Below are 12,825 nucleotides of genomic sequence, written 5' to 3' on the forward strand. Positions count from 1 at the left end.
GATGCCCTTTTCAGGGGGGAAAAAAAAACATGCTTTCTTCTGCAGCCCTTTTTTCTGAAAAAAACAAAAGTTTAGTTGTAATATGGCTAATTTCTTGGTCTCCTCCAGGGGAACCCACAAACTCTGGCTACCTTTAGAATCCTTAGGATGTTGGTAAAAAAGGAAGCAAATTTGGAGCAGATAGCTTATTTGGAAATAAATTATGAAAGCCTAAGAGTGAACTACCCCCAAATAGCCAAAAAAGGGCCCAGCAGCTAAGAGGTTAACACAGGGTGGTGGAGCAATGAAGTAAGCAAACATGCACGGCTCAGGCAATAAACAATAAGGGAGGGGAACAGCAACAAGGGGCAAAGTGGGACCAGGGAAGGGAGGCTGCAAGACCCTATAGAACGGGAGAGGGCAAGACAAAGTGCCTCTCTGCTCTTCCTGACATCGTAGACAACAAAATCAGTGGACTGTTGAATGCAAGTACAGTGTGCTAGACAGACAATGCTGGATACTCTTATCACACTCCATGCTAGTGGGGCTTTAATCTCTGCCTTCAGCCACTACCACCTAACAATGATTGTAATTATGCATTTGTGTTGGTAAAGAGAGTGGGGGAGGGTGATATGCAACCATATGAGGAAAGCACCAGAGAGGGACTGCCTGCAGATGCAAATGTAAAACAAGTTGGGAGGAGAGAAGACAGCCTGCAGATGCACTCGTATGGAGTGTTTGTTCAGAAATGATACAAAAAAGCATAGCTTCAAAGTGAGGAAATAACGCAAGGACGCTGGCCAGTAGCCAGTGACCAGAAGCTGTGCCAAGCTCCACGCCACAGCATGGATGGCAAAGCAGGAAGTGAAAAAAGGCAACATGCCGGGCCAATCAGAAGCATGTAAATTAGAGTGACATTGGAATCAACAAATGGTAAGTTCAGGTAAGTACTGGGCAGGTTCTATGCCCCTTTTAAGTTTTTTTTTTTTCTTATTTATTTTTTTTTTTTAAACACAAGAGATTTCAAAAGTACACCAAACAAATGTTCAAATATTTAAATATTTTGTTTAATTCACAATCAAATATAGAATTTCTAAATTTTCAATTATCCTTCATTAATTGTAGATACTTTATTCATTTTAATATTATTTAATTTTGTAAATCTGTCACAGACTCCTTGAGAAGGCTTTGAAGACCCTTAGTGGTCCTCGACCCACAGGTTAAGAATCACTGCTTTAAAAAACAGGACTGAATTACTGGAATCATTTAAGATAAGAGCCACAGAAGACAAGTATTTGCAATGCAATGGGTCTTGCGTTTGCTTGAGTTAGAATCCTTAGCATGGTCAACTCCTAACCAGACTTTTCTTGCCACATAAATTGAAAAGTTTAAGTAAAACAGTTTCACATAACTGGACTTTTCTTGCTGTATAAACTGAAAAAGTAGAAGTTTCACATAAGCAAACCGACGGCCGCCATCAGTGCAAAGCAGACACACAAAGGGAAATAAAAGTTCGCTCACAGTGAAACCTAATCGGCAAAAGTCCAATTATCCATGTAACTGGCAAAAGTGCAATTATCTATGTAACAGGATCGATGTCATGCAAAGCGCTAGACTATTGCCCTGCGAGATCGCACTGCGAAATAAACAGAAAAAGTAGTCCAGAGACCAAATGAAAAACATCGAGCCTCGTATGTTTTCAGTAGTTGGTTGGTGCCCTCAAGGAGGGCTAAACACCGGAAAAGGCATGACGTATGCATGCCTTTCGCTAATGAAAGAAAGCAGATTTAAAAGGCAAGCCCACAAACCAATTAAAGTGAATGACGTGACCTGGGCGTGGTTAGAAGCCCAAAGAGAGATTACAGCAGGAGATGGAGTGCTTTGCGCTCGCCCATAAAAAATGGCCCAAGAATACAAACCAGTTTTGAATCCTGAACGCATCTAAGTTTTAGGCTTGCTCCAATACCTCCATAACATTCTAGGTGGGGCCCTAAATATTTCCAGGAACATGCAAGGGTCATCAGCTGCCAAAGAGGACATTTGAGGAAGGCTGGGCTGTCCATTTGCACCTGGAGGCGAGATACCTATCTTCACCCAAAATACAGCATGCAAATGAAATCTACAACTAGAAAAATGATCAACTTTATAAAAAGTATCTTGCAAAAAAACGTGTAGAACCTGGGACCTCTTCAAGAATTAATTAATAATCCTTTCAACACAACAGAATGTAGAGGACCCATAGTGGTGGGCATAAAAAATTAAAAAAATTACAGCTAAAAGGGTGGGTTATTGTCACCAGGAATGGTAGAAGGAACAACTTATATTAAAGAACGTAAGCACCTGTTCACTGGATATCAACTATTGGGCAAGACTTGTGCAATTTCACAGACCAAATGAGGCAAGAGTCAAGTTACACTTTATGCTGCAAACAAGGTGAGATGGACGCAGTTGAGACACCAAAGACAAGAAGGATGAGCAAGCTAGATGTAAAGATATTAGCCGCTGCCTGGAATGGACTGCCAGCAAAGCTCTCATTAAGTGGTGATGTTTGTCACAGATTAAACCAATAACCAGCTTTGGGACATGTAAATGGTTAAAAACATTGGCATGTAACCAGACTTTATAAGCATGGGCAAGCCTCTAGCATGATTAAAGCACAGCACTTATCTGCAATGTTCAGGGAGCAACTGAGGTCTGCGGTACATAAGAGCTAGCATGTTAATTTTCTATGGTCTTTGGGCGAGGTTCATTTTTGTCCCCAAGAAGTGGGTGTGGCAAATACTGGAGGTTTTAAAAGTCAAACACTAGCTTTATTGTCATATTTGGTGCCTTAGGGGCATATTAATGGGGGCAAGAGTTTTGGAATAGGCCTTTGTCGTGCAAATGGACTTAAAAGCCCCCTCTCTTTCGAAGGCACAGCTTATGCATCTAGTGCAGAGACATCCCTAGGTGGACCTTTCAGCAAAGGGTCGACAAAGCTAAGGTCTCAATTAGACATTTGGGCCTTCTGTTCTACAGACGTTTTAGACCCTAATCCCTGCAACTATGGGTAGCGGCAGTAGATTTCCCTTATGCAAACAGTTCAAGGCCTACTAGAATTGCTACCCACCCATTCCCACTCCCTTTGCTGAAACACATGCTCAGTCATGGGCACCTGTAATACTGTCCACACCATGTTACATGCTGCAGTACTTGCTATGGTACAGCTGCATTTTAAGCCCTTTCTGCACTTGAAAACCTGTAAAAGCAACTACAACAGCCCTTTCATTCCCCAGGATTGCTATGTCCATCACAACTTTTTCATTTTGGTCACCACCAGCCAAACGCATCACTCAACCCAGAACTGCTCGTCCAGGCACTGTTACTCTTAACAATTTCTCATGCCTCATCCCAACTGCCTCCTAAGCATTTCTGGGCACCAAACACCAACGCCTACACCAGCCTAGCCACATGTGCCAGACAATGTTAGTACTCCAGAAAATCCAATCAAAGCACTGCCACCCAAAACACTTGTGCAAACCCATCACTTTCCATTCACAGGACTGTCAGCCATTGGTGCTGCAATTCCCCAGAACTAAAAAACAGCAACACTGTTACAGTCACACAGTTCTTCCAGAGTCATGCAAGCAACCTTTCCATCCACCAATAACCCCACTGCACCTTGCTCCTTTCTAATCAGGACTGCCAGCAAAGGAAGGACCCTCCTCCCCCAAGTAATAGGGAGCCCAAAAGGAAGACCTTATAACACAGTGCACTCTTCTACTTGCTGGAACTTTACTCAGTTTATACCTTCCAAACCCTCCAGAAAATGGTTTAAAAGCAGTACCTGATGTTTTCTGTTTTTTAACAGTGCCTGACGACCGCTCTGGCATGGCACCACTCAGTGACACCTGAGCTGTGGGGACTGTAATGACGGCTGGTCCTCCTGACGAAGCCAGCACATGAGACTTCTTCTGTGGCTTCCTCGGAGACTCGGAATGTACAGTGACACCACTGTCCTCATATATCTTCCGCTTCACGGTGGTCTTAATCTGAGCTCTATAGATGAGAATGACAAGTGAGTCAGGTCTAAAAGAAGGGAACCAGCAAAGGGCAATAATAGCTAGGGTGAGGGCAAAACAATCTCACCAGAAATAAAGCAACATACCCAGAAAGAGAGACAGACATAAAGGAAAGTGGCAGAGACACAGGCTCGAGGGACAAAGATCGAGGAGAAAGCAAACAGTAGGAAACACTATGAATAAGAGAACACATGCATATTCTTGCAGGAACAACTTTATTTCTGCATTGCCAATTCTATAGTAATGGGAACTTGGTATAGTACCATAGCTGTGGTGTGTAATTATTTTGTATTTTAACCACAAGGACATTAGAAACTATTTAAATATTGTAGGGATTGCCTGACCATAAGAAAGGCACGGACACCTATTATACTAGTGACAAAATCATTTCAACAAAATTACAATTATCAAATATGGCCACAGCATCGTAAATACGCCATCAGTATGCATCGCTAATTAAGTTGATATCCAAGGCACATCACACAAAGATGATAGATGGAGGCTTGAGAATACTATGTCACCTATAAACATAGTAAATAGCAGCTGGTTAAGCGATGTAAATGACCCTCATGGGCAAAGCAAATATGAATGTCTTAAAAGTTAAAAGATTCTATGTACACACCTGCATCTAAATACTACAACACAGGTATTTACAGTACATAGCAACATTCATATTTTCAGCTTATGGTACCTGGAATATATTTTGAAGGTTGCTCTGGAAGTGTTAATACCAGCCACGGAATGCAACCAAATTTACAGTCTTATTAAAAGTTTGACACAGCAAGAATAGGACTGTAAGATGTTCGTGCCCCACCCTACCATACTCACTCTTCCGGGCACTCTGCCTAAAGTTGGGGGAACAAAACGGTTTACACCACCGGACCCTACAGAGAACACTCATTTGTGTTTTTTGTAGAGAGAAAAAAAGTTTGCTTTGCGGATTCATTTTCTAAAAAAAAAAAAAAAAAAAGTTTGCCATGTTGGGGCTTCAAATATGGGGCCTGCTCGACACAACTTCAAAGGTGTGCTGCCCCCCACCGCCATCACTTTTGTGAACACCTGAAGGGCGCTGGTTAGACCAAAGGAGAGCAGCGCTAACTGAAAATGTTCCTATACCACAATGAACTGCAGGTAGCACCGATGGGCCAGCAAGACAGGTATATGGAAACAGGTATCCTGCAGGTAAAATGCCAACATCCATTCTCCAGGGTTGAGGGCTGACAAGACCTGAGCCAGGGTGCGCACACTCAATTTCTCCTTCCAGAGACGGTGTTGAGTGGGAGCAGGCCTTGCACAGGATGAAGTGTCTGTCCTTCTTTGACACTAGAAAATAGTGGGAATAACAACTATGTCCTACTTCTGGTGCTGCCACCCTCTCAACAACCTCTATTGCCAAAACTGCGTGCACTTCCTGCAGCAAAATGGAGAAGATGGTTTTTCATTAGTCACTAGAGGCTGGGAGATGGTGGAAGGTAAGGCAGGGAAGAGAGGAAGGTTAAGTCTTGTCCCAAGCAAACAATCTGCAGGACCCACCAGATGTTTAGCTTGCCAGCCCAGGAAGAATTGCTGCATCCTGCCTCCCAACTGGTGGCTGTGCTCCCCTCCAAGGGCATACTTAAGGGGTTTAGCAGGTGAGGCTGCAGGGTGGGCAGTTGACCGAGTGGCCCGCTGACCTTGGGCGTGGTGGCGATGGGCACCATGGCCTCGACCACCAAACTGCTGTGTTCCTAATCCAAATCCACAAAAGGAGCGGTAAGGCTGGTGGTAAGCTCTCTTCAAATTGTTCTGAAGTGTAAACAGTCTTGTCCCTCGATAGGAGAGCCCCATTGAAGGGCATGTCCATAAGTCCTAGAACCTGATGAGCAAAGCCATGCATGCTGACAAAAGGCAATACTGGTGCCAATGACTCGCCCAATGAAAAACGTGGTGTCTCAGACAACAAACTGTAAACTAACTTCACACCATCTCAACTATCTTAGATTTCCTGGGCAAGAAAAGGCTGGTGGGACAATAGGGAGGACTTGAGCCACGGACTCCCAAAGAACATGGGAAAAGCATCAGAGGAGGCAGCCAGCATTCAATGAACTCGGAACCAGGCTTGTGAAAGACAAAACTCTCTTCCCAAAAGTCTTCACCCGTTTGGACTCCTTGTTTGGGAAGGGTGGGCCTTTGGATTGGAGTAACAAAAATGTTTGGATTAGTTATGCTTGTGGACGCTTGCAGCTCTAAACCATAAAGGGAGGGTTGCCGAGAAAGGAAGGCTGGGTCACCTGGGGCAGGGAGATGGCATCTCACTATTCGTCTGGTGACTGTGGGGCCAGAGCAAGGCTTTGTTCAGGCTCCTATAAAGGCACTGCCTCACTGAAAGGCCGAAAAGGCTCAGAAGTGCTTGGCCCGGACTTTCATCAGCACATTCGACCAGAGGGTTAGAGAAGGCCAGTTTCAAGAAGGTATAGAGGCCACTTCCCTCCTGCAAGTCATCATACAAATTATCGTCTTGATTAGGCTGAGCAAACTCGTCATATGCATCGTAATCATTGTCCGAGTCCATCCCGAAAAGTGAGTCGTGTTTTTTTTTTTCTCTTGTGGGGGTGGAAAATCAAGTGGAAAAAGCAGGAGCTCAATTGTTCCAGGCGCAGCTTCGGTCAAGGTAGGACGATACCAATACTGAGTCAGAAAGTACTATGGGTATCTCCTCATCTAGAGTCGATGGATTAAGTAACAGCATCTAAGTCCCAGCGACTGGTGCAGGCCATGGTGCTACAAGCGGGGTCTAGACAGGAGGCATCCTGAAGTGCTCAGAGGGAAATAAACTGGTGCCAAGGATGAATCTGCAGGCAGTACTCCAGATGGAAGGCCTACTGGATCCCTGAGGCACAAAGTCACACCAGAGGGAGTCTGAAAGAAGGATCCGAAGGGCCAGAGCATGACTGCACGGAACTCTTCAATCTGTTATGGAGTTGCAGGCAGCCCGGGAAAATCAGGCTGTGCTCGAACCAGTTGCGGGATTGGCACTGAAGTAAAGCATCTCCGGGAGCAAGACAGAAAGCCATGGCACCACCCCCACAAAATGAGGGAGTTGAGAGGCGCCTTAGTCCAGCTTTCATTTCTTGTGCAGGCATTGTGGATCACAACGAAGCCCAGCACCTGGAGCGGGTTCGGCGACTCCAGAAGTGGGACTGGGACCAAACACTGGACTTGGACAGGGAGTTAAATCAGTCTCGTTGAGGGGTTTTCTTGTGTTTGGCGGTGAAAAGGTTCTCCTCACATTCCCAGATGGCCTTCAGGTTCATCAATGCGCAGTCACTTCAGTGAATGGAGTCAGGACTCGAACCTAGGCACCTGGCACACTGGGGATCGGTGACAAACATCTGTTTGCAGGTGTCCCCAAAGGGCTTAAAGAACCCTCGTTTTGGGGGACGACATACTTTGCACACTGAGAAAATGTTGACAAAATATTGAGGAAAGTGTCTCTGAGAGACGAGAGCTCCAGATCAGTGCCTTGTGGTGCGAAAAGAAGGGAACTGAAGTCGTCAGGAGAGAGTGGTACCATTACAAGCTCCGCACATTATTTTTAGAGAGGCAGGGCATCTGTGCAGAGCCGCACAGCTCCACCTAACGGTGTGCAGATGTACTGCTGAAAATGTTTCCTGATCCAGTCTGATGCCTGGGGAATACTTAAAAGTTGAAGAATATGCAGCTAGAAGTCTCTATCAGAAAGATTATTCATTCCAGGTGTCAGATGTCGAAGAAAGAAGGATTACTCTTTCCCCATCCTGTCCCCTTCTTCTCTTCTATCCCCTTTGCCAACTGCTGAGGGGTAAGATATTGAGAGAGAGTTGAATTTCAGCAGTTCACATGTAGCAAGAAAAGAAGTTCCAGGTTCTGAATTTGCTGTTTCTACTGTTATAGATGTATATTTATATTTATAACTTAATAATTTCACAGCTGCCATATAAAATCGCTACTTGATATATACAGACTAAGATGTGTATGCCATGAGTAAATATTAGGTAGGCGCTTTTACAAGTTAATATTTATGTTAACAGAATATTATTCATGTATATTATCCAGAAGAGAATGATCCAATAATAGCAGCAGATCGAAGACCCTTGTATTTCCCAGTGCATTTTCTAAACCTATTGCCAATATCTGGTATCACTATTCCAGGGTTCAACATGTTGGCTCATCACATGTGGTGGTGCCGCGGAGCAATCTCACTGTCTTTCTCGACATTAGCAATGCTACGCAGCTTGTGTAACAAATGCAACAGCAGCTGTCCGTTTGAGCCTAGACAGCATCCTCGGCTTCATATCTGCTAAAGGCGAGTGTCCCCAGTTGGGTGGAAGACGCGGTTAAACGTTTATGGGGGATGTTACAGGACTGTTTCCCCTCAAAACAGTCCTTTGCAAGCCACATATCTTAAGGAGGCTGTCAGGCTTCATTTCTTCCCAGAAGTCCCAGGTCTCAAGATCACCTGAGAGCTCAAATGAATGCAGCTATTTGCCTCTGGGCCAGGAACCGCTCCCCTGAAGAAATACTTCTAAATTAGCAGGCTATTTAGGATGCTGCATGTTCCAGGGAGCCATTAATAAATATGACTTGGGGAAGAGATGTCTTCCATAGAAACATAATTAACTGTTGTAAGCAACACCTTCCATGGGGCTGCACTTGGGCCACTGCTAGGTGGCCCTCACAGAGGCAAAATAAGTAGATGCAAGAAGGAGTCTTCCTATTGGCTACATCTGCAGCCATCATAGGTAAAACAGTGAAATCCTAATTTTGGTGGTTATGGGAAACTACCACTTAGGAAAACACTCAAAGAGGTAATGTAATTCAGAAATGTAAAGCGAAAGACAATATAAGCCCTGCATCTCGTTAAAAACATTTTTGCATGCGCTGTGCTTTTCCTATGAGGTCATTCCCTCCTGACCACTTATCCTTTGCTGTCTGCATCACTATGTTTTCCTCCTCTCTACACAACTCTCCCCCGAGCATCCTTCACTCCTACTCACTTTTCTCTGGTTGCCCACTACCTCACTCACAGGAAAAAAGCCTAACAATGTGGCTTTGCCTCGACTGTCCTCGCTAAGCGCTGCCTGACTGACTGCCACCTCATCTCTTTTATCCAGTGAACCCTTCAATCATCTGCCAAGGAACACTAGCAAACACACACTACATTGCAGACAAACCATCCTGTACAACTTCTGCCTGCAAGCAGAAATTTACTATGAGATCCAAATACAAAGAAGCAAGCTTGGCAACATGTGGAATGTTTTCTATGGCAGAAAATATCAGCGCTGGCTCTCTGTGCCAAGCACTATTCATGGAAGAGGGTATATAAGATACTGTTTCTTATCTGCAGGTCTCAATTCAAAGACATGAAACCGAGAACAGCACAGCTGACCTTCACATAATGGTGCAAGATGATGTTGGTGGGTTCGGCTCCATCATAGTTTGGCAGGAGAGTAGAAAAAAAAAAAAAAGCTTCACTCATGTACTACTGCTTTCAGTCATTCAACAAGTTGGCGTGCACTCGATACAATAGAGGATGTGCGCGTCAACAATGAAGTGGAGACACACAAGTCCCTGGAAGCGTCATGAAATGGTAGGTGACCGCAACTCCAACACTGCAGCAGAGTTCAGCTTTTGCCTGATAAGACTCTTAACTCTATAACATGTTTCAGAAGGAAAAAGTTGTTTTTGTCTCTTTGTAACTATTGTGGAACTACTTCCGGATGCCAGTACCATGGGCTAAAAATCCACGCAGAGACAAGAAAGTCAAAGGTTCAAAACAAGGCAGAACTGATCAAGCCTTTAATCATTCAAATGCTTGAGGTTTAACTCCTGAAGTTCAGTAACAGCCGAAGATGCACCTATTTAAACAACAATTTGCAATGCAATGGGTCTTGCGCTTCCTCGAGTTAGAGCTATTAGTGTTGTAAATTCCTAACTGGACTTTTCTTGCCACATAAAATGAAAAGTAAGCCAGTTGACATAAGCAAGTCAATTGAAAGCAACACGGCAGCCATGGGCATGAGCACGAAGGAGAGACACAAAGGAAAAAGAAGTTCGCTCAGAGTCAAAGGTATCGGCAAACACGCAATTATCCATGAAACAGGGTCTATGGCCAAGACGGTAACAAAACTGCCCCAAGGAGGGACAAACGTAAAGCATTTACCAATGATAAAGGATTTTCGAAAGCTAAGTCCATGAACGAATGATAGTGATGGATGTGCAGTGGGCGTGGTTAAAAGACCACAGAACACAAAACGTCAGAGCGCTTGTGTGCTTGACTTAAAAATGTGACCTTGTGTAATGTAATTGGTGCACATGTAATTAGCTCCAAGACCTTCAGCTAGAGTTTGCGCTCCATAAAACTGCAAGAAAAAAAGGTGTGCTATTTTAAGCCATGTCTTTGACCCTACCCCTGCATTAACTGCTCACTACCCCTTTGCAGTCAGCATGGCAGTTCCCAAAGTGTTTTTTATTTTTTTTAATGCACTTCGACTGCTGATTGCAATATGTGTAAACTAAGCTGTGTGTCATACAGCTTGAGCATATGACAGGACTCGCTACTTCATTTGTTTTTATTTTTTGTGTCAATTAACTTTTAAATGCTATCAAAACATTGCAAAAACAAGTGCATGATGAAAACAATAAAGAAATGTTTAAAATTGTACTGCCTGAAGGCGTTACACAAGACATGGTCCTCTTGCCATCATCTAAATTGGAAGATTGTGCACCTTACCCTAAGTATTGTCACTAAACTTGTGGCCCAATTTGCTTTCTAAGAACGATTTTAGTGTGTTTTCCTGTCCGTGTGAGTCTCCCATATTTGGTAATTCAGAGCATGTTTATGGTGTTATGTGTATGTATTCATGTTTAAAAGCATTTTGTGTGTATGCATGCTGCTTATTTGTTATGTGGGGAGGGTGAGGGAGAAGAGAGAGGGACTCAGTCTCTGTGTGTCTCTCTCTCTCTCTCTCTCTCTCTCTCAGTCTCTCTCAGTCTCTCTCTCAATCAAGAATGCCTATTTGGACATGCCTTGCCCCATGTCGTTAAATAACGGCGGCAGCTCCTTTACAGCGTCTGAGTGTTTAAACCGAAGGCATTGACTTAATCTCAAAACAAATTAATCTTCCTTTAATTGGATGCATGGGACAACTCGTCCACCCTGTAATGGAAAAAAGCCAAATGTAAGTATATCGGGGCACCCGGGTGCATCTTCGGCTGCTTAAATACATTGAGGACTGATGCACCCTAAACGCTGCTCATTATGAAGCATTTTCAGTGGACTTTGTGAAATGTTAGGCGCTGTGGCGTCATTTTCACAGCACTGGATTGTGTACTGTCGCCACCTCACTAAAGGGAGCTGGGCGACCCCCGCAGCTGCCACGGCTCTAGGGTTCATGCGTGGGCGGGGGGCTCAGACCCGGTTGTTGCTTTGTATTCTGACTACTACTAGTGTTATAACGGATGAACCCGCCTACATGTCCCAAAAGGCAAAGCAAACAGCTGGACTGGAGCAGCTAGTCACAGACCTGAATTCCCTTCAGCAGGGATTCCCTATAACTGAGTACTTTTATTAAGGTGTTTTTTTTTTATTTTATTTTTTAATGATTAGTGGATTTGTGGAATGCCAGTGAGGGCACCAGTAGCTAGACCATCTTCTCTTCTGTATGAGGTAGGTTATCTGCCTCTCTATAAGCCACGAGCCATAACAGGTCTGCGGGAAGCATCTGCCCTGTAACCTGGACCAGTAATCAGACAGGCATCCTCTGAAGATAGACGCACACAGAGGCCCTCCAGCAGCTCACTCTTCACAAGTGAACAAACACAGATCTAGCCATCGAATGGTTCATCTAAATGTTTAACACTATAATGTTTTATTTATTTCATCTGCATTGGTTCTATGCAATTCCAAGTAAAAATAGCTCTTGGTTTTAATGGGTGGCCCTTTTGCCACAGGCATATACATATTGACTTTTATAACATGGGTGTGTTTAGTAGGCGAGCTAATTATGTAAAATGCCTGCACTGTGAAACCCCGCCAAATGAACAACAGAACACAGCCCAAACACGTCCATGGCTTTATGAACTCTTAGTTTGTGGCCAGGTGAAGTTTCAGGCCAGTTTCCAATTATGGTGCGAGGCAAGGCGAAATTATTCTATAGAAGCAACAGACCACACAAGAACCTTTCATACGAAATACTATTTGGTACTAAAACCCAACTTCTAAAGAAACACACTGCAATTACAGCTGATGTACTTAATGCTGGCAATTAAGGATCTGAACTTGCCCTGGCACACACTGGCGAACTGAATGCAGTGGCAGAAGTGACAAAATAATGGGACATCCCACCAACAGCCAAAGGTAAGATAATTGCCAAATGAAAGCATTTACTACAAAGTGCAAACAAACTGTAGGCTCACTCGGGGCAAATTTGCTACAGGTAAAATTAAACAGCAATATAGTCTGTCTGTCCTCCACATCTGGCGATTTACACAGGACCGGTGATAAGGAGCGCACTACGCCACAGACATTACGCCCTTCAACGTTAAGCGATTTTTCACATACAATGCAATTTGCTATTGCAGGCTTGTAGCACGGGCGTTAGGGAATGACTCAAAAGGATAACTACAGCAGAAAAGGGTCTCTACGTGGAAAAGGCGGGTGGGAAAGGTGTAAAGACGCACTACAGTTTAAACAAGCACTTTTGCCTGGCATTTCAACAAAGCTCTAATGAAGTCAGCAGAGTAGCCTGAGAAGATTTATGGACCC

At 44.1% G+C, this 12,825-nt stretch overlaps 1 protein-coding gene across 3 annotated transcripts in view; it reads right to left on the minus strand.

Moving 5' to 3' along the window:
- The window catches only part of BACC1 (BPTF associated chromatin complex component 1), a 93,529-nt gene that overhangs the window by 58,976 nt on the left and 21,728 nt on the right, over positions 1-12,825 (minus strand). For all 3 annotated transcript variants that reach the window (XM_069216833.1, XM_069216834.1, XM_069216832.1), the window contains one exon: positions 3,806-4,017. In XM_069216833.1, the coding sequence (XP_069072934.1) occupies positions 3,806-4,017 (212 nt within the window). The remainder of the gene's footprint in view (positions 1-3,805; positions 4,018-12,825) is intronic.

This window comes from Pleurodeles waltl, chromosome 12 (assembly GCF_031143425.1).
Source record: "Pleurodeles waltl isolate 20211129_DDA chromosome 12, aPleWal1.hap1.20221129, whole genome shotgun sequence".
Classification (NCBI taxonomy): domain Eukaryota; kingdom Metazoa; phylum Chordata; class Amphibia; order Caudata; family Salamandridae; genus Pleurodeles; species Pleurodeles waltl.